This window comes from Mustela nigripes, chromosome 4 (genome assembly GCF_022355385.1).
Source record: "Mustela nigripes isolate SB6536 chromosome 4, MUSNIG.SB6536, whole genome shotgun sequence".
In the NCBI taxonomy this organism is placed as follows: domain Eukaryota; kingdom Metazoa; phylum Chordata; class Mammalia; order Carnivora; family Mustelidae; genus Mustela; species Mustela nigripes.
The window spans coordinates 190,813,353-190,834,716 of record NC_081560.1 but is presented as its reverse complement, the minus strand read 5'-3'; the positions used below and the strand labels follow the sequence as shown (position 1 = coordinate 190,834,716).

The 21,364-nt window shown below is 57.9% G+C and overlaps 1 protein-coding gene and 2 long non-coding RNA genes across 9 annotated transcripts in view; 1 reads left to right on the top strand and 2 right to left on the bottom strand.

Moving 5' to 3' along the window:
- Positions 1 to 791: 791 nt before the first annotated feature.
- LOC132016886 (uncharacterized) lies at positions 792 to 12,639 on the bottom strand. 7 transcript variants are annotated; one of them, XR_009404044.1, is made up of 7 exons: positions 11,410 to 12,639; positions 11,197 to 11,327; positions 8,985 to 9,065; positions 6,884 to 8,725; positions 5,132 to 6,267; positions 4,157 to 4,928; positions 792 to 1,080 (listed from the first exon to the last, which is right to left on the bottom strand). It is a non-coding gene; the product is annotated as an uncharacterized LOC132016886 (long non-coding RNA). The 7 variants fall into 7 exon arrangements; XR_009404048.1 differs by having other exon boundaries at positions 793 to 1,080; positions 4,157 to 4,344; positions 4,515 to 4,928; positions 5,132 to 8,725; XR_009404045.1 differs by having other exon boundaries at positions 793 to 1,080; positions 4,157 to 4,297; positions 4,515 to 4,928; positions 5,132 to 8,725.
- Positions 11,337 to 21,364, top strand: part of BNIP3 (BCL2 interacting protein 3) — a 25,129-nt gene continuing 15,101 nt past the window's right edge. The window contains exon 1 of the mRNA XM_059398842.1: positions 11,337 to 11,370. Within this exon, the coding sequence (XP_059254825.1) occupies positions 11,352 to 11,370 (19 nt within the window). The 5' untranslated portion in view covers positions 11,337 to 11,351. The remainder of the gene's footprint in view (positions 11,371 to 21,364) is intronic.
- Positions 12,888 to 20,710, bottom strand: LOC132016888 (uncharacterized). The gene is made up of 3 exons (XR_009404050.1): positions 18,307 to 20,710; positions 17,759 to 18,035; positions 12,888 to 14,717 (listed from the first exon to the last, which is right to left on the bottom strand). It is a non-coding gene; the product is annotated as an uncharacterized LOC132016888 (long non-coding RNA).

Sequence of the window (21,364 nt, the reverse complement as noted above, 5' to 3'; positions counted from 1 at the left end):
GTGAAAATCCCCAACTTCATGAGAATAGTAAAACTCCTTAAGAACAGTATGAGAAAAAAGGAGTCGCTGGTCAACCTTACATCAGAAATCGCGCAATGAAGAGTCGCTGGTCAACCTTACATCAGAAATCGCGCAATAAATCAATGCGAGGGGAAATGAATGCAGGGAAAACAGCAGACAAAATCTGACACTGATTCATACTGTTTTAAAGAAATCTAAGCAGATTTGGAGTTGAGAGGTACTTCTCAAATCCAGTAACGGGTATCTGCTAAAAAAAGGAAAACAAAACCACAACAAAGATCATCTTAGGATAGGTCATCACGATTGACAGAAATGTCCGGAAGAACCAGAAATAAGACACACACGCCCACGGTCATGTTTTCTAGGCTCCATTGAACTTGGGGTCCTAGACTTCGTTGTAATGCAACAACACAACCAAAATGAATATAGATGAAGAAAGAAAAAACTATTATTATTTGCAGATGGTGTCATTGTACACGTAAGAAATCTAAAAGTCTTCCCAGATAAGAAGTAATAAAAGAGGTTGGCTGAATTAAAATCTATCCACTAAAATCACTTAGAAGGTAAGATTTTACAAGTGAAAAAGGAACTATTTACGCTGGCATAAAAATTGCAAGATCTTTATGGATACGATTATGAAAATGTACTGAGAGCTGTTACAGAAAACGTAAATAATGTAGAGTTATTCTATGTTCTTTGCCTGGAAAATGGAACTGTAGCAAGGAAGTCCGTTCTCCTCAAAGTGAGCGGAAGTGTAATGCAGTCCTAGTAAGAATCGCAGCGCTGTGTGGACTCATTATTTATCACTACATAATAAATGACCCCAAACTTAGAGGAGAACCATACACCTTTATTCATCTCACAATATTTGCGTTCAGGAACCTGGGCACGAACTTAGGCCCTCCTTTTCGGGTTTTCTCAGCGGGGCCACGATCACGGCGTTGGAGGACTGCTGGCTGTGCTTTTGTCTCAGGCTGTTAGAACCATGGCTCATCTCTCACGTCCTTGCCGAAAAGCCTTCTCCAGCAGACCCACCCGACGCACACGCTGAGAGAGGATCTGTAGGAAGGAGACGCGATGACATCAGACAGAATCTTCATTCTTAGGAAGGAGAGACACCAGAGATGGCCAAGAGTCTAAGTATAGCAAGGATCTCTGGACGCTGTGCACACACTGTGCAGTATTACCTCTTCTTAAAGACCACTGACTGTTTCAAACAAGAAGGTCCTAGAAGGTTTATGTCACTTACATGAGTAAAATATGGGACATGGTAGCCTAGAAATGAAGGGACATGAGGGCCTAGACATGAACAAATCCTAAGCTTCTTGCCATTTTCCTTGCTCAATGACACACTGTTTTTGGTCATTTAAAGGTGTGTTCTGTGTCTAGATCAGCTTCTGATGCCTGCTCCTACCTACAGAGACCAGTGAAACCCAGCACAGAGGGGCTGGGTCCAAACACATCAATAGTCAAGTAAATGTGAGCGCCGCATACTCCGACTGGAGGAGATTGTTAGAGACGGGCACCGAGTGAGGTCACGTGACACGCTGTTTACGAGAAGAAGACGGGTCGGGAGTAGGAGGAGAAGAGAGAAACTGCCTGTCTGGAGTCCGGCACGTCTACACTCACGTCGGACAGCCGACTTCAAGATAAAGAGCATTGCCAGAGATTAAAAATGGGTACTTCAGAATGATAAAAAGGTCAGTTAATCATGAAGACCTCACAGTCCTGAATGTATAGACGTCTAAGCGCACAGCTACCAACTACGTGAAGCAAACGTCACAGCTGAGAGACACACTTTTTCTCCTGTTTCTGACTTAACCTAAAGTTACTTTCTCAAGGAACTTTGGAGGGATGGACGGACGGACGGAGGGACGGACGGAGGGACGGTTGGAGGACGGATGGGCGGGGAGATGAGTAAATGAAGCTACACTTAATCGCATATTCAGTTTCTTACCAACGCACGCAATGTTCCCGGATTAGGTTTCTTGAAAAGATGCACGTGCTCTGGAAGTCAGGTAGCCAGAAGCATCCACAGAGCTAACCACTTACAACCAACCACCCGAGCGGGCTCAGGAGCCCAGACCTGCGCTCGTGACCTTGCCTCCACCAGCATCCTCTCCGAGGGCACTACTGAGGGACACGTTCCCCAGGTCCTAATTGGCAATTGCGGCCCCAGTGGCTTCACGGGTCCGGCCATCAGCTCAGGAGCCTGTGGCCAAGGTCGCAAGCCCAGCTCTGCTCTTTCCTCCCGGCCACCAGGACACTCACCCCGTGGTGCCCGGGTTCCTCATCTGTGAACCGGAGGCCGACCGTCTACCCAGAAGGACAGGTGCGCCCACACCCGCCTGTTGTCCTGTTGTCACCGTCAATACGGACCCTCTTTGGCATAAAAACCAACACTTGATTAAACGGACGCCAACCCCCCTTCTAGCTTCCGTTATGGAAGGAAAGCGCGTGCTGCCCCCATCCTCACTGGGGTGGGGTCTTTGGGAGGTCGCTGGGGTGGATGGGATCTGTGAGGGAATCAGTGGGGTCTGTGAGGGAATCAGCGGCCCACAGGCTTCCCTAGAGAGCCACTCCCTGTCTCTCTCCCCCTCCGAGAGACTCTGTGGGAAGCCAGGCCTCTGCAGAGGAGAGGGGCCCCCCAGGACCTGACTCCCAGCCTCCAGGCCGTGGGATCAGTTGTTGAGGCCGCCGGGTCTGCGGTGACCTGTTACAGGGGCCTGAGCTGATGGAGGCCCTGCTCTTTCCTGGCTGTGCCCGGGCATGGGCCTCCGCTCCGTTCCGTCAACAGACACTATGGAGTGGCCCCATGTGTGCACACGTCTGCCCAGGAGACACGCCCCGGCCCTGAGCCTCCAGCCCCCTCCACCCACCCCATAGACCCTGCTCACGCCCCTACAGCTCCACGGGGTCTGGACCGCCCCCAGGACCGCCTGTGGCACTTTGCACACGCCTGTACACGGGGCATGCAACATCACACGTCACACGCTATGGCGACCGTGGCCTGCTCCTCCCTCTCCGCGATGCCCTTGGGACCCACCCTGAGACCACAGCTGTCACCCGGTACTGGGGTCCCCCTGGGGGGCGTCGAGCGGAGAGACGCCACCAAGCCAGAGAACAGGAAAAGGAAGGGTTTTCCCCGCAACAAGGAAGGAGACCGGGGCGCCCTCCCGAAGCGACAGCCACACTGCGGGGGCGGGGGTCTGAGCCGAGGGGCAGCTAGTCCCCAGGGCCTTGCGCGGACGGCACTCAGCGTGGAAGCGGGCAGAAGGCGTCCGAAGGTGACCGAGCGCAGGGCCGCGTCACGAGGCCCGCCCGGGTTGGGGCCGGTGCTCTGGCCCCGGCGGGTCCCGGATCTGAGGGCTCACAGGGTCTGGATCCGGCAAGGCTGGTCCAGGGTCTCTCTTCCCTTCGGAACCAGCCCTGGGGGTCGTGCCCCTGAGCCACTGTCCCTCGTGTGACGAGGTTCTCTCCTGCTGACGTGGCCGCTTGTCCTTCTCTGCTCCCGTGGGACGGCCGGGGGCCTGACATAACTTTTCTTATGTCCCGAAAGCTACGTCTGTCTGTCTGTCCCCGGAACCCTCGACTGTCTGCATACACGCTCCCCCCAGGCTTGTTTTCCTGTCGAGCCTTCGTCCTCCGGGGCCACACGTCGGCTGCCGGGTGCCTCAGGACTGGAAACCACCAGGGCAGAGGAAGGGACAGGCAGGCCACAAACACGCACGCCCGTGTTCCCCAGACAAAGGGCAGAGTTTGTCAGGGAAAGTGTCCCTAAGGTCAGCTGGGGGACCCCACGGCAGCACGGGCGCGGCAGGCTCCTTCTGCCCCAAGCCGGCCTGCGCCCGCGCCCGCGCCATCCCCGGAAACGCTCTGCTCGCTCTGCGCGCTCCGTGGCGGGAGGACATGTCCTGAGGTCCCCGTGACAGAGAGACACCCGCCTCTCTTGCCCTTTACAGCTTTTAAAGAAAGTCTGTGTTTTCCTTCCCCCATATTTTATTATGAAAGCTCCCAACATCTAGGGAAGTTGAAGAATCGTGTGTCGCCACGCTTCCATCCGCGTCCGGCTTCTGGGACCCGCTCGTCGCAGGGCTGGGGTCATCGTGGGCCCCCGTGCCCGGCGGTCACCCACCTTCCTCTGTGAGGCATTTCCGAGGAAGCCGCAGACGCAGGACCCGCCCCGTGAACACTGCAACGCGCTCCTCTCTCCCTGCGTTCCTGGTCGGTCCGCAGCTCCTTTCTGGGGGAGAGCGCTGAAGAGAAGATCCGGTGTCTGGTGGGGTGAGTTGGTCAGTGGGGTCCATCTGTGTAATGCAGACCCTGCCCCCAGCCCCAGGACTCAGAATGTGACCCTCCCCGGAGTGTTCCTAGCGCCCTTCCCAGCCCGCCTGGCCCCACGTCCCGGAGCAGCCATCTGACCTCCCAGCCAGACGCTGGTGTAAGCGGACGTGGTGTGCTACGCCGTGGCAGGCTCCCTCACGTGCCCCTACCTCCCGCCGATGTCGTCGTGGTGCACGCGCGTCCCTCTAGCCGCCCGCTGGGGCCACCCAGGATCTTTCCCCTCCCGGTGTCTTGGGAATAAAGCTGCCGAGGGCGTCCAGGCCACGGCTCCCCGTCCCGAGCGGTCACGGATCCGCGTCCTGGGCAGCAGGGGGCGGCCGTGAGCCGGCGGAGGGGAGTACAGGGGTGCTCCGGAGGGAGGGAAACCCCCTCCCCGCTCTTTATGGAGAAGCCGCTTTCCACTATGCATCCGGGACGGTCAGAGGCTGGCTGCACGCGTGGAGGAGGGCCGGGTGAGGCAGGAGGTGGACGGCTGCCCCGGCCTCACCCTCCTCGCCAGGACCTTCTGGGGCATCTTCCAGCGGGACATCACATGGATGCAGGGGACACGGGCAAGCGGGTCCCTGTTACGACACGCACAGCAGCGCATGGGAGTCACGACAGGGACAGCGCCCCAGACGCCTGGCTTCCCTCCCATGACTGAGCTCAGACGTTTGAAACACAGAAGAGGCTGCCCCAGATCTCCTGGGGACCCCCATAGCATGCAGGGAGGTGGGTCAGGAGCCCCGGACCCGAGGAGGCCACCCGGGGAAGGTCAGCCACTCACCTTTCTAAAAAGCCAGGACTCAGAATCTGTTGTGAGGGACGGGCCTGCCCTCGGGCTGCTGAAGGACTCAGAACAGCACCCCTCGGGCCCTCCACGCTGCCGTGCCCTGCGTCCCCCTCGGGCCCTCCACGCTGCCATGCCCTGTGTTCCCAGCATGGGACCCTGCAGTCTCTGAGGGAGGTCTTATGATTGCCATGACTTGAAGATGGCTGATGGGAACAACGTGGGGGGAGGGGACTAGGAATCTCTCTCCTTCTCAGCGTTTCCCCTTCATCAGGGCCTCTGGCAGAAGTCCCGTTCTCGGAGCTGTCCTATGGGCAGGACAACAGGGCCCCTTAGGGCAACCCTCCAGCCCGCTTCTGCCTGGGGACAGCCAGAGAGGGGCTGGAGCCCGAGGCCAGACGGAGCACAGGGGCAGGTGAGCTGCCCAGCAGCCTGCTTGGTCCACTCTACTTCCTACGAGGCACAAGGAGAGTGTCCAAGGGAGCTGATGGTCCCCTGGGTCGGGAGAGAGAGGACATCTTTCAGCCAGTTTTGTGGACCAGTGGCCGGTTCTCTCCCAAGGATGAGCACAGACACCAGGAGGCTCTGGAAGAGGTCCAGGTGCCGTGCCGAGAGTGGCCGGGGCCGCATACCAGCCAGGATGGCGGCGGTGGGAAAACGCGGAGGCTGGTCCGGGAGGCCCGGAGGAGGCCGTCAGGAAGCAAGGGAGCAAACGCTGCACAGCGCCCGTATGTGGGGTGGGAAGCCCGCGCCTCTCTCCTCTTCCCTGGAGGGACTAAGTTAAGGAGTAAAGATGGCTGTGGACGTGGAGGGAAGACATCGGGGCACCCTGACTCCGTCTTGGTGCCGGGAGGGCCGTGAGAAGGGTCCACCAAGGAGGCCACAGGCGGCGTCCACGGACGGGACGGTGTGGTCGGCGCGGCCGCGGGCGGCGTCCATGGACGGGACAGTGTGGCCGTGGACAGTGTGGTCGTGGATGGTGCCGTGGATGGGACGGTGTGGCCGTGGACAGTGTGCTGTGGACTGTGGTCACACAGCCTCGCTTTAATCCCTGCTGGTAGAAGAAAGCCTCTGCGGTGGGTCCAAGGTGGTCAAGACGTGAAGGAGAAACGAGACTCTTGGCCGGGAGGTGCCTGTGGAGTGGGGACATGTGTGCGTCCGTTCCCAGCCAGTCACTTCCAGAGCCAGGGCGAGTGGGAGAGAAAGACCCCCAGGGGAGTTTGCTCTTCCTGGGCTGGTGGCCCCTGGGCATCCAGGGTGATGTGGAGCCGAGGGCTGGCTCGGGAGAGCTCTGCTGCTGCCCAAGCCCCGCGCTCATTCTCAGCGGCAAGTGTCACCACGCTCCGGGCTCCTGGACAGGGGGGCTTTAGCCCCCATGGCCACACAGGGTGTTTCCAGCCATATCCACCGCCCCCTAGTCCACGACCTCGCGGGCGTCCTGGGCGCAGGCCGTGGGCAGCCCAGCTCTGCCCTGGGCACCCAGATCTCCGTCCTCACACCCCTCCCAGCCCTGTTTCCAGCCCCGGCCTCCGGGCCCCGCATGCGCCCTCTGGGGAAACCTGCTCTGTCAGTCCCCAGCCCCCAGTCCAGAAGGAGCCACTGTGGTTCCCAAGTGTGTGTCCGGCTGCACCGGGGAGTCATTCCACGGCTGCCTCCAGCGCCAGGAGCACCCAAGAGCCTCCGCCCTCCCCTGCCGCCACCCAGCAGGCTCCTTTCCTGCGGCCCACACTTGGCAAAGAGCGTGATCACCTCGGCTCGAGCCACCCGGGCGACGTTGGCGGGTCCCTCTTCTTCCGCTGGGCATGTCATGGCCTCCCCTGCGGAGTGCCACCGTGGCCCCTCCAGGCTGTCCCAGAAAGAGCCCCTCCGTTCTGGACGTGGGAACAGAGCTTGGCTAAGCAGGGCCGAAGCTCTGGGGCTGACATCTCAGTGCTTAGGGGTCAGAACTCAGCCACCCAGGCGGTGGCCAAGGGTCTTCCATGAAGGGGCAAAGCCCCTGACGCCCCCTCAGCGCGGCACTACCCGCAGCCCCCCAGGCCCGTCTCTGCGCCCGTCTGAGCGGCCCGAGTTCGCCGACAGCCGGCTCTTCCCTGCATGTCTGGGTCCTCCTCGCAGAATGGGGACTCTGCCTGCCCCATGGCCCGTGGGTGTGACTCCCTGTGGCCCTGCCCCCCCCCCCGACAGGATGATGCACAGCCTCTCCGCATGGCGGCCTGACCCTGGGGGTCTCTCACCCCCCGGTGCAGATAGATCACTCAGAAGCTGCAGACTTTAGCCCAGGGCGGACTGGTGCCCGTTCAGGTCGTCCGGGAGCAGCCCCGTCCCTCCCAGGACACACCAGCTCCGCAGCCGGTTTTGCAAGGGTCCCTGCAGCCCGCACCGCGGCTGAGCTCCTGGAGCTGAAGCCACCACCTGCGCCTGGGAGTGAGTCTGTGGCCGCGTGTGTCCTTCTGTGGCCTTCCTCCGTGGCCACCGCAGGACAGGGTTTGCTCTGCATGTGGGTCCCATGCTGCCGTGTGTGTCGGCACGTACCGAGCTGGCCACAGTCTCTTCTCGGAGGAGCAGCTGACCTGTTGGCGTCACCGTCCCGAGGCACAGAAACGGCCCAGCCCCTGGGAGGCCTGCCCTGGGGACCGCATGGAGCCTCGCCAGGAACGTCGCTCGCTCGCTCGAGGAATGCCTGTCGTGGACACTTCCAGGCGGGGCGGCCCAGTTCTCGTCACACAACACCCTGTCCTTCGGAAACGCCCAGCTCCTCAACTGCCAGGGACACGGAGTGACGGCTGCTTGTTTACAAGCAAGCGGTTTCGTCACCCTGATGTCCTAAAATAGCCCGGCACAGCGCCGCCCTCCCCGGGAGCTCGTGGAACAGGCTGTGTTCTCCGGGAAGAGGAAGGGGGCAGAACGGCTCGGGCCGCGAGGCAGCTCGTGACCCAAGACAGTGTTTTCTCGAGGGTCCAGGAAGGCGTGGATCAGCCCCCCTCTGGGGCCGGCACGTTCCGTCCTCGGGTCAGCGGCAGGAGGGGCGGGGCGGGGGGATCTGGGCTGCCCCGGTCTCTAGGGAAACACACGGGAAGCGTGTGGCTTGTATTCCTCCCGGGAGATCGTGGCTGAGGCTTTCCTGGCCCCTTTCAGAGCTTCCAGAACACCCGCGGGGCCTCCAGAACATCGTGCCCTGTGTCGCCCTGAGAACCGGGTCTGCAGTGTGGGCGGGGGGTGCTGCAGCCCCACAGTGGGGGGACCAGACCTGCCGGTCCTCGGGAGGCGACTACGGGGTCTCTGGAGGCTCCAGGAATGCCAAGCCTCTGCTCCCTGAGGTCCCCCCTGAGGCCCTGCCACACAGGGGCTTTGCCTCCAGCCCCCCACCTGCCGTCCGTGGTGACCCCACTAGGCCACCACGCCCTGGAGCCCCAGGGGCCTGGCAATGGGTGCGCGTCCCTCTCTGACACCGCACACTTCACGTGGGGCGAGGCCAGTGGCAGGGTCCAGCTCCGGGTGCGGTGACTGCCACGGGGGTCCTGGGTGCGTGTGGCTGTGTGGGAACCGCACTCCTGGGCCCCAGGGCCCCCGGCCGCCACAAGGACACAGGAGCTAAAAATGAAAGCAGACACCGTGGGGTCCCCTCTGACGCGCGCCCGGCCGCGTGGAAGGCGGTCAGCTGGGGATCCCGCAGGGAGAGGCGGCTCCTGCGGGGAGGGATGGGGACAGTCACCTGGGGGCCGTGGGGGGCTGCCGGGACGGGGGGGCAGGGAGGGGTGTCCATCACATCACGGATTCCATGGCACCCCTCCTATGTCTGGGGGTTCGTGGTGAGGGGCCGGCGTGGGCCACTGGCCCTGGCGCCCGTTACCTGCTCTGAATGCTGGTCCTTCGCCCCCTGCGGAACCCACGTGGCCTCCGGTCTGCGTCACTTCCTGTCCACAGGTTTGCTCTATTTCAGCAAAACAGACCCTCGTAAAACAAAAACCAAAACAGAGCGGCTGTGCGGTGTGCGCGGGCGCCGTGAGGCTCAGGCGGGGTCTCGGATCCCTCCGGATCCAGGTGAGGCCGCGGGCTCTCCGCCAGCCCCGAGCTCCCGCGCGTCTTGTCTTTGCAGTCGCGAACGCCGTGTTCCCCCACCTTCCTGCAAAACCCAAACATGTCCCTGGGGCTCGAACGATGAGCTGTACTTACCCCTGGGTGTTTTGTTCCTGTGCTCTCATGAGTGGGACGTTTGCCACTTTCACGCTAGTATGTGAGGAAGGGCCTGATTTTCCTAAGCCTCAGCACACATTTCACTGAATTTTTATTTGTTCAGGTTTTCTCCATTTATTGTCTTCAATTTTATTACTCTTGGTGGGTCCGTTGATTTCTTCGGCAAACGTGAACTGCACACCTACCTAACGTCGGGCCGGGTCCAGCATACACCGTGAGCCGAGAAGACTAAACCCCTGCCCCTGGGGCGCCTGGGACTGAGCTGGTGACGCATCTGCCCTGGCTTAGCTCATGACCCCGGGGTCCTGGGACCGAGCCCCGTGCCGGGCTCCCTGCTCGGCGGGGACTCTGCTTCTCCCTCTCCCACAGTGCCTCCCCCTGCTTGTGCTCTCTCCCTCTCTCTCTGTCTCAAATAAACAGATAAAAATCTTTAAAAAAATTTTTTTTAAGTGTCCTTTGTCCTTCCTGGGGGGTTGCATTCCCCTCCCCCAGGGGTGGCGCTACTGGCGGGCTTGCCGGCAACACAGGGGGACGCGCTGGTATGTCACAGTTTCGAGTGATGTGTCCCGTGGCTTCCCAGTGTACACCTGTTACCGGGAAGGCTTCCTCGCTGCGAGAGCCAAAAGCAGCCCCGGCGGATGCAGGCGGAAACGGAAGGTGTGGAAGGACGATCGGAGGGCGCGCGGGGCCGCTGGAGAGGCTGTTCTAGCCTTGAAACCAGGCGGGAGCTGCGGGCAGGCCCCCGGCCGGACGACACAAGGGCTTCAGGAGGAAGCCTGGCACCAAGCCCGGCAGGACACGGAAACCCCCGGGCCATCGGTCTGGCCGCGCGGCAGGCTGGGCCCCTGCGTTTCTGCGGATGAAGGGCTGGGGACGGGGGCTCTGCGCGGGGCTCCCTGAGCCGAGCCGCTGGTGAAGGTCTTGGGGCTCCGGTTCCCCCTCCCGCCATCCCGGCTCGTCTTTGGTGCCTGCGCGTCTGACGTCATGTATGCTTTACTGAATCATTCCTGCTCCTAAAATGAGGGTTATTCCTGCTCTTTGGTCCGTCCGGTACTCCTGAAGATGAGCAGATATTTCCTCCCTCGGCTTTTAGTGAGTGCGTCGCGTCATAGACCGTCCTCGCGCTCCCACGACAGCCCCGACTTGGTCGCGAGGCGGGAAAATCTACTTCAGAGTTTGCTTCTCTGTCGTTCGATTCAGCATTTTGCACGTGCGTTCCCGGGGAGGACGGCCGCTGTGTTTTCTCACTGTGGCATCAGGACCCGACCTCGGCTTCAGGCTTCCGCCAGTGTCACAGGAGAACTGGGGCCACGCTTGTGGGGCTGCAGCCTTGGAGCACAGGGACCCCCAGACGGCGAAGCTTCCACAGAACTCCCGTGACGCCGTCCGCGTCGCCTATCTCTGGCTACAGTGACTTAACCTTCCTATTTTTCCTGCCTCTCCAGAATTTCTACCGTAGAGGCCCGGGCGGGCGGCCCAGGACGGGCCACTTGGGCAGGAAGCCCGCCGCGGCCTCGGGACCCGCTCTTCACCTCCCCCTCAACTACTGAGAGGATTTCCCACCGAGGACCTGCTCCGGGAGCAGCGCGGCCGGCCTGGGCCACCGCACCGTGACGGGAACCAGGTCCGTGGACAGGCGGGAGCGGGCAGAGCCTGTCGGGTCCCCGTCCTCCCCCCGCGTCCCGCGGCCGCAGACGTCTGTGAACCAAACACTGACTTTCTCGCCCTCCTGGGCGTCGCGCTCCTTCCCTTTGGCGTCCCAGACCCCCAGCCCCTTCTCCTGAGCTCACGGAGACACGGGGACCCCATGGTGCCCGGGGGTCTCTGGAACCTGCACGTGGGTGGGTTCCCCGCACGCACACCCTTACCTTTGATTTCCTGCCCGGAATCTGTCTGTGTCAGTGCGACTCGCAGTCCGGCCAGAAGGACCCAGAAGGGGACCGGGTTCCTGCTCCGTGACAGATGGGGTGGTCGGCCAGATCCTTGAACTTGCTGGACCCTGTCCCATGAGAGATGCCGGGACATGTGGAAAACAGCGGAAGGTAAGATTTCCCTTCACGGGAGCCTCCCAGAATCTCTACCTGCGGCGTCGGGTGGAGAGAACGCTGCTGGTGATGTCCTTTCCTCCGAACGCAGGCCCTCAGGAGGAGGCCCCGTGGCGCTACATCCTCGGGCCGAGGGCGCCTGGCTAATTTGGTCGAGTCCCCTGGTTTCTGTTCTCCTTCCTCCCGGAGCTGGTCTTTGTTTTCCCCTGTGTGTGTCCTGTACGTAGCTTGTACGGGAAGGGATTCCCACAGGGCAGAGGTGGGCACGGGCCCCAGAGGCTGGTGAGGCCCCGGTTCCCGCCAGCCGCTGTCTGTCGGGACAACGCTGCTGTGGGTTCAAGGCTGTTGCTGAGGGACGTTGTGGAATTGAAAGCCACAGATGTGGTGGCCCAGCCGCTAGCGGGCCTGGTTCCTCGAGAAGACCCCTGGGCCAGGGTAAGTCGGTGGGGGGTTAGGCTGACGGTAGGACGTCAAGAACACGTCCGTGCAGGGAGGTCCACGTAGAACAGTACACGGTCCCCGACCCCGAGGCACATCGGTCCTCGGTCTCAGTGTGGCCCTGAGACCCGAGGCGCGAGTGAGGATGCAGCGTCTGGGCTCCCTGATCTGGAGGGTGTGTGTACCCGGTGCACCTGCGTGGCCCGGGGAGCGGACCGGGGACCGCAGCCCCCTCCCCGCCTGGTCCGCTCTCGGACTTTTTGCCATGAGAGGTTCCAGCCCATAAGGACGTTTGTCGTCTCGGTCTGCGTGGCGGGTCAGTACTGGAGGGAGACTCCCCTTCCAGGAACGCCTGCCCCTGCTCGTGTCCCAGACGAGCTGTTCTCTCCGTAGGACCCTTACCACCGGTGCCACGCAGCATTTGCTTGCTTAGACCAATTTCGGGAGCAAACTTTCGGATCACGGGGGCCGCACCTCTGGGCCCAGTCTGGACAGCCCTTGTGTCCCTGGCGAAGCCGTTCGAGGGCTCGGGTTTGAGTTCCTGTTAATAGATCTACTCGTCGAGGGCCGGACAGTGGATCCTTCAAATTGGCTACATTTATAAAGCAAAACTTGGTTTTCAGAGAGCTCTCAAGGCATCTCGTCAGTGGAATGGCTGGTCCCAGGGACGGCCACCGACAGGTTGGAAGAACAGGACGGAGACTTCGAAAATAAATCGTATCTGGTGTAAATTCCTGTTCTTAAAACTCAGCCTCCAGGGCCCGTTTGAACCTCCCTTTCCCTGCACGGTTCACAGACAGCCCTCGGCATGACCTCTGGGTTCGACGTGTCCCCGTTGCTTGAAGAGATGGTGAAAACTGGGCGACAAATTTCGCAGGAGGAGGGAGACTGGCTTCGGCCCCGCCGACCAGGCCGTGGGCTCGGGCTCCCGGGCCCCCTACCGCCAGAGAGTCCTGCCGCCCCACCACCCCCCAACCCCGACTGCAACCCCACTTTTAAATGATAAAGCCCCTTTACCTCTGCTTTCAAATAATTAAAAAGGCTGATGACTGTCCGTCCCTCCCCCTTCGCAGAGAAAGCGCAGCACGGCTCCCCCAGGCCCTCTGACGGCTGATCCTCCAAAGGCCAGAAGTTAGCAGAAGCCACGGCTCAGCCATGTACCGAAGAGAAAACTGATACTAAAATGCTTCACGCACACCTTAAAGGATGCAGCCTGGGCACCTGCCTGCCTCGGGCGGAGGAGCGTGTGACTCTCCAGGTCCGGGTTGTGGGCTCGAGCCCGACGCTGTGTGTTATAAAACACACACACGTAAAGATCTAATTGATTCTCATTTTAGCTGAAAATCTCCCTGATGGAAAACAAAAACTAGTTAAAAAGAGAGGCCAGTCTCTCGAGACTCAGGCTGTGATCCAGAGCGTGGGGAATGCGACGCAGCTGCCTCCGTCCTCCCCACGTCTGCGGAACCCGGAACGAGCCGCTGAAGCCACGTGCGGAGCCACAGGCCTGCCCCCCCCTGCCCTGCACCTCACGGGCTCCTGCAGGGCGCTGCGGGGTTTAGGAAAGACCAGGCTGTTGGAACAAGATGGTCCCGTACTTAAGAAAAAAGAGGATCCATTTTAAATAGCAGTTACTCTGAAACTCTGGAGAAAAAAGGTGTTTTTAATCCTTTCTCTGTCCCTTAAAACTACGGATGTCTCGAACGTCAACGCGGCTCAGAAGCACCCGGGACGGGAAGGAGGAAGAGGCCTTTCGGAGCCGCCGCCGCCGCCGCCGCAGGGGCCGGCGGAGGGGCCGTCTCCCCCGGGGGAACGTGAGATGCCCTCTCTGTGGCTGTGGATTTTGTACCTCCCGCCCCTCCTGCCCCTCCGGGACCCCAGAGAGCCTTTCTTTGAAAGCAAACGTCTAGGAATTGTGTTCCTCCGGAGGAAGAAGAATTGAAGTAGTTGAAAAGCGGACCTGCAGCCAGTGTCCCGTACACAAGCCCTAGGGTTTGCGAGGTCTTGTCTAGCTGTGCGGGGCCTGCCCTCGTGGGAGGTGCGTTCCCGGCGCGCGGGGACGGGGGAATCCCGGCCGAGCGCGCCCGTCCGCCGGCCCGAAGGCAGGTGCGCGGGAAGACGGCACTCCGAAACTCAGACTAGGCGGGGTGGTCAAGTTCAAGGGATCCGGGGCGAGTCGCTCCTAAAGCAAGTTCAGGGCTGTCAGTTCCACCGAAACAGGCGCGTCTCTGTAACTATCAGCATGAAATGGGCTTTCCTTCTGCTTGTGTCGGCCGGAACTCAAATAAATTCATAATTTATTATGAAATTTGTCAGGGGAATAAAAAGCGGGAATGTATTTTTTTGTTTGTTTCGGGAGAAGAAAGTGGTCTTGTCCTTAGTGGGGCTGGTTGTTTGGAGCACGAACTCGGTGAGGAGGAGAAGGGGGGGCGGCGCCCAGGCCGACACCCCACAAGCCCGGCCCAGCGCCCCCGGCCGGGGGCCTTGTTTCTCAGGCGCCACTGCCGACCTCAGGCTCCGGGAAGGAAAGACGGTTCCCGCCGAGCGCTTGCAGTCCTGCGAGAGAGGAGTCTCCGTTCAGGTTTGCAGGTTGAGTCAGGAGGGACGCGTCTCTGGAGGTGTCAGCATTAAAGACTCAAAACTCCTGTTCCACTGAGGCTGCTGGGGGTCAAAGACGCTCCTGTCGCCTCTGCTGTGATCTGTCTGCAAAATGATGACTTAAAACGGTCGGTCACGTCTGTGTCTAGTTTTCGGGGGCGATCGTCAGGGCGGCTCTCGAAGTCTTCGCTGACCTGAGACGCCGAGCGCTGCTTGGACGATGATGGATCGAAGTCACTGGACAGCGGGTCTTCAGCAGCCTGAAGTCCGGAAGCCTGGAGTGCAGGACGCCGGGCTGTGCTTCCGACAACCTGTTGCAGAGAAACGGAAGATATTCGGGTCAGGTTTTGTGCGTAACCAATTCATAAACATGCCACCTAAAGAGTTTTGGGGAAACGGCTCACAATGGGTCACTGTGTAGGTTTCACTGGAGACGAAGGTTTCTGAGAAGCAAAATTCTGCCGAGTGTAATTAAGACCGAGGGGAATAGGGAAGCAACTCCGTGTTAGAAAAGCAAGATTTAGGTAAGAAAGATATAAGGAATGGGAACACATTTTTTATTGAAGGTTAAAAAAAAAGGTGATTTTGTCCTAAATGAGACTGGTTGTTCAGAAGGAAACGGCCTGGGACCAAATCTGGATGCAAAGGAAAGCCCTAGAAGGTTTGTGAAGGGGAGACTTCGGAAAGAAATGTTAGGTGTGGCCAGGACAGACTAAGACCAGAAAGAGTGACGGGTGCCTGGGTGGCTCAGTGGGTTAAGCCGCTGCCTTCAGCTCAGGTCATGATCTCAGGGTCCTGGGATCGAGTCCCACATCGGGCTCCCTGCTCAGCAGGGGGCCTGCTTCCCTTCCTCTCTCTCTGTGATCTCTTCCCTTCCTCTCTCCTACTGTGATCTCTCTCTGTCAAATAAATAAATAAAATCTTAAAAAAAAAAAAAAAAAAAAAAAAAAAAAAAAAAAAAAAACCTTTAAGACCAGAAAGAGTGGCTTTTAAAAGGACACGAGACCGAGACCCTGCCCTGTCCAAATGACAGTGTTCTCTTGGGTTGCTGTTCTGCTCTGTTTTTTTCTCTTTTGTCTGCCCAGAAAACCAGTCTGTATGTTTTGTTGTTATCAGGTCTTTGATCACTTGGTTACAAACTTCTCCGCTTGGGGGATCCTGGGCGTCTCAGTCGGTTAGGCTCGGGTCCTGACCCAGGCCAGGGTCCTGGGATGGAGCTCTGCGTCGGGCTCCCTGCTTGGCGGGGAGCCTGCTTCTCCCTCTCCTGCTCACCGCACTAGTGCTCTGTCACTCTCTCGAATAAATAAATAAAATCTTAAAAAAAAAAAACAAACAACTTCTCAATATTAAAGGGGCTAAGTTTTGCTAACGACTGTATAACCTTGTCTATTTGTCTTTGCAATTTCTTATGTCGCCTTGGTTAAAGAAATTCTGAGTTTTGTAATGATCTACAATCCTATTCAGGCATGTGCTGTAACTGTCTAACTTTTTTTTAAAAAAGATTTTATTGATTTACTGGCCAGTGAAAGAGTGAGCACAAGAAGGGGGAAGCAAGTTGACTGAGAAGCAGGTTCCCCACTGAGCAAGGAGCCCAGCGCAGGGCTGGACCCTGGGGTCCTGACCTGAGTATTAGGCAGAACCCTTGAGGACTGAGCCACCCAGGCATCCCCTGAGTTTGTTTTTTGTTTTTTGTTTTAAACAAACTTCCCAAGATTTAAATTGTAAATGAAATCTCTTTCACTCATTAGGGCTCTTTCTGTGGTCCCTTGGGTTGGCCAGAAGCTCTGTTAAGCAAATAGTGAGACTTCGGTTGTGTCTGTGTCAGGAAAGGCTCCAAGTGTTCTAGAGACGATGCACAATCTCAAGGCTTTATCATGTCCCGGGGCAAGCTCCGCTCCGGGCAATTTGATTATTAAAGCGTTGAGTGTCACTGAAATGACCTGACTTCCTTGCCAGCCGTGTTGTGACCTCTCATGAGATTTTTAACCTCGTCCTATCTGAGTTTTTGTCCTTTATAATTCTTCTTACTCTCTTGCAAAATGAGTTTCATCTTCAAGGACATTCATATAAAGGACTTAGGACAGACACAGGTCTTTGACAGCCATAAAGTCCTAGAACTGAAATGGGTAAGAACTTCCTAAACTAACTAAAGCTGCATTCAAAATGAACCGGAATTATAACCCGGGACTAAATGACCTAAAACGATGATTATAGCTTTGTGACTCTTGTTCGAAACATCGCCGGTTCTCTAACGTTTGCTCTTCCAGATGAGGGAGACCCGCTCTCAAGATACACGTGACGTACAGAAACGTGATAAAGTATTCATTTGTGAACCAACCGAAGCATTTAACTTTTCTCTCACCCGAACCCTCTCATTCAGAAAGGTCTCTCTCTTTCATGGCAACCCTAGTCGTTCGCGTAAGTTCGTAACAATCTGTTCTCCCGGAACGGGACCCCACTGGAAAGGTGGGTCATTTTACCAAGGCTTCGACTGGAATGTCACATCTGAGAGAGACGTGCATGGACTCAGACAGGACCAGACAGCTTTAAGGAACTGAGGTTGACTTTATGAAACCAGGAGCCAGAAAGGCCCTTGGAACTGTCCGGCTGGTGCCTGCTTACAGAGGTCCCAGCAGCCTCACCGAGGGAGGAAAGAGTGTCACCTCGTGGCAGGTGCAGGACCCTCAGGAGGCTGTAGGGACCCCGCGGAGAGGAATCCGCGCAGCCTACAGGTACGGCAGGCCGGTCTGACGGCAAGTATCTGGCTCGGTTTCTGGTCTGGGGAGGCTGCTAGAAGTTCAACCTAGAGAGACCTTATAAAGTTCCAGCACAGCAGATTCTAAAAGATTTTTAGGTTCACTCACTGTTCCGCTGAGCTTACGAAAATGATTAGGCCATGATTGTTAAGACTGGACTTGTTTTATAAACCAAGTAGTCCTATCTTGGCTATTCCGGATTAAAAATTAGGGTTTTTAATAGAGAGAGGATATTTCAATAACACGTCTTTGTAAATATTAAATTTCAATACTGTTATAAACTAGGCTAGATCCTGAATTCTTCTGTTTCCTCAAATATCTGGCTATGACTCTCCAATAAGGTTTCCAATCTTTTTCCATTCTCTTGACTTAAAGTCATTAAAAAACTAAAACTGGCCTTTTTTCTAAAGCCCTAAAAACTGACCCTGGACAACTTGAAGTAAACTTCCGAGAAACAGCTTTTCTATTTCTACACAGTAGCTCAGGCATAGATAATCTTCACCCTTTTTGTTCTGTCGGGATAACAACAGGGCCCTGGGGCGTATGATTATTTAGAATGAAGTCCCCCGTGATCATATAACAGCTGGCACCCTCACCAGTTCTGTGCGGCTGGAATGGTTAAAACTTCCTTAAAAGCCAGAGTGTGCCCCACTCCATGGGGTCAACTATGGGCTTGTGGAGACCATGGGTGACCCCGCTTGCTTCGTGACTGGATCAGATGAGGCACTCGGGGATGCGTCTGTCTCTTGAGACAAGTCCTCTCCCACTCGCCGGTGACTCCTCGTGCTTAGGACATTGTTGAGGCTGACCTCAACCAGAAAGGGCTCGTGACGGGTGCATCCCTCCTGGTCGTGTTTATCCTAGAAGCCACCCCTGTAGACAGATAGCCGCAGAAAGGTTTTAGCCAAGCGTACAGTAGCCCTCCTGGTAAAGCTCACTGTGGGACAGTCCCTGACCGTCGTGACTTCACATCGGGTCCTGAGTGTCTTAGACACGAAAGGCCACCAATGCATGCCGGGAGGCTGACTTATGAAACACCGGGCCATGCTCACAGACATGCCTGAAATAATACTTAAAACCCGTCGAACTCTGAACCCAGCGACCCTGTTCCGGGACCTGACCATGGCACTTCTGCAGAGCGTACCTGTTCGGACATCATTAGTCTTGCTTATCCTCACGGACCCGCTGTCAAAGCCGCAGGTGACAGCCGTCCTACCCGCGGCGGTGGTTTCATGGAGAAGGGAGTGAGGAAAGCTGGGTGTGCCTGCTGAGGCCCCCGCTCTGTCACAAACACGTCTGTCCCCAGAGCAGAGTCAATAGCGCCCACCTGTCTTTGCCATCTGCCAAGTCTTAACAGTCAGCATCTGTACTGACTCCAGATACGCCTTCCTCATCCCATAGACCCGTAGCCATTCGAAGAAAGGCGGATTATTATCAAGCCAGGACTCCCCCATCAAATGTGGTCCTGGAATTATTACACAAACTCAAAGGATGGTCCTCCCAGACTGAGTAGCCCGTGAAATCCTGCTGCACTTCGAGGAGACCCAGGAGTAGATGACTGTCTCCTGGCTGGGACCCCATGGCTCTGCGACTCTAACCTGTGGCCCTGGCGTCTCCCAGGCCGGCAGGCCCCTGTTGTCTGTGGTTCGCCTGGACGCATGGACAGACGGATGATTAAAACCGGTACCTGCCCAGCCCACTTCCACAGCCCACTTCCACTTGGAGTCCTCCGCGTCATGAAGTCACCGAATTCCTCTGTCGCGCTGTCCTGAGCTCTCACCAGATCTGCGACCGAGGGCACATGTAGGCCCTTCTGTCATTCACAGACTGTCCTACTTCCACTCAGACGCCTCGAGGCAGCCACCTTCCGCCGGCGCAGGTTGCTAATCACGGGGATCATAAAGCTGAGCTGGGTAAAAATTTCCAGAAGTGGCGGAAACGCTGTATCCAAGCAGAACGAGAACCAGTGACCCGGGGATGACTGAACCGAGCAGGACTGCTCTAATTTTTATGACTTTCTGCTGACTTTTAATAAGTGTTTTGTTTTTCCAGATTTAAGATGACTTTTTATCTTCAGCCGACTGACAGCAAGTTGACAACTTTTCCTTTGTGAGCACATGAAACACTTGCCTCTGCGCCGCACCTGCTCCCTCCAGTTCAGCTTCCCTGGGAGCCTGAGGTCACCAAGAACCTGTCCCTTGGCAACAGGACACGGCTGGGAAACTGGTGACGGGTCACTCCCGGTGCTGTGCCTCCGTCAGTGATCAGGCCAGGTGTCCTCAAACAAGGCTTGTTTTGTCCACAAACTGATGTTAACTGGAATATCGCTGGTGCGGCGAGGGTTATTGTAGACAGTAGGAATCTGCTTCTGCCACTGTTGGTCGTGAGCTGGGCGGACCGGCCCCCTCCGGCGTGCGCTGCCGCCCGGCTATGGGTCCGCGGCTGTCATCATTTCTCACCGTAAGGACTTAGAGTCATTTCCGAATAAAAGCTGCCCTCTTCCCGGAACCCTGGCCAGCGGAACACAGGCCACCACAGTTAACACGGTAATGATGACGGCGCACGGGAACTCAGACCCCTGCAACCGCTCGCATTGTGATGCAGAAGGTAGACGTCTGTGTTAAGCGTGGAAGGTGACTTTTTCACAATTTTTTCGGGGGATGTGGGAGCAGAGAAGTTTGATGACCATGGCTTTAGAAGTGGCCCTGTTTCTGGAGAGGGAAGGTGAAAGCAGGGGTCAGGTGCGCAGTCGGCGCATCACCCACCAAGGCCCCTTCCGCTTCCCACTGCACTTTCCTCGGACCCTTGACTCCACCGAGGGGCTTCCAGGAGTAGCCAACCCCACCTCAGCTGTGACCATCACGGGCTGCTTTACGGATAGGCCTCTGGCCGCTCTCACGTGGGGGTCCTCCGAGTGATGGCTCTTGCTACAAGGTCCCTTGTGGACAGGGACAACCAGGTTGCGGGGAGAAACATATTTCCTTAAACATTTCCCAGTAATTGGGGCGCCTGGGTGGCTCGATGGGTTGGGCTGCTGCCTTCAGTTCAGGTCGTGATCCCAGGGTCCTGGGATCGAGTCCCCGCATGGGGCTCTCTGCTCAGCGGAGAGCCTGCTTTCCTCTCTCTCTCTCTCTCTGCCTGCCTCTCTGCCTACTTGTGATTTCTCTGTCAAATAAATAGATAAAATATTAAAAAAAAACATTTCCCAGTAATTGTATGTACAGAGTTCAGAAGCTTATTAAAAAAAAAGTGTAAGTTTTGGCGAGATTGCAGGATGTGCCAAGACACAAAAATTGTCCTATTTCCATCCTAGCAGTAACAAGTGAAATTTCCTAGCACGTGCCGTCACATGGCACAGGACCATTTCGGGATAGTTCTGCCCAAAGAAGGGCAAGCCTTGCTTGCTGAAAACTACGGAACTCTTCCAAGAGAAAGAACATCTAAGTAAAGGTGCACGGGCTGCCTTTGTGGGTCCAAGCCCGGATGGGCAGCTCGTTCTGGGGGTTCCCAGGAAGGGGGCCTGAGGAGCTGTGGGGCGCTCGGGGAGGACAGGTGTGGCGTGGGAACCTGGCCCGGGGCTTTGCAATCGCGGTCTCCGGGGAAGCAGCGCTGCTTGTTCTGCTTGTTCCCTTGCTCCCCACAGGGCGGGCGAGGTCAGCACTCGCTGAATAAAGAGCAGGCGAGGCCAGCAGCTCCGCGTCCGTCCGGAAGGAGAGCCGGGGAACGCGTCTCTCCAGAGCCGGCGGAGCGGGTCCCAGGGCGCTCCCATGCGGCAGGGAGCCCGGGGCAGGGAGCGGAGTGCCCGATGGCACCGTGGGCAGGGGGCTCGGGGTCCTGATGGCGGCTGGGGCGGGGGACCACAGCCGGGGTCCTCAGGGCTGGCGAAGGAGCGCTTGGGTTTCTCGTTGGTCCTGAGCCGGAGGCAGGCACAGGGAGCGGGAAGCCCTGGGTGACCGAGCGGGGGCTGGCCCTGTGGGGCTCACTGGCGGGGTGACGTGCGGCCGCCTGGACCGGTCGCTCCAGATCCTGCGCTGACTTCCTGGGCGTCTGACTCGTAGCAGGCCGGCCTTCTGACCTGCCCCTGCGGCGAGGGGCGGGGCCGTGGGCGGTCTCTGCAGGTGAGGGTCGGGACCCGTGGGCTGGTGACACCGGCGAGGGGCGGGGCCGGTGGGCGGTCTCTGCAGGTGAGGGGGCGGGGCCGG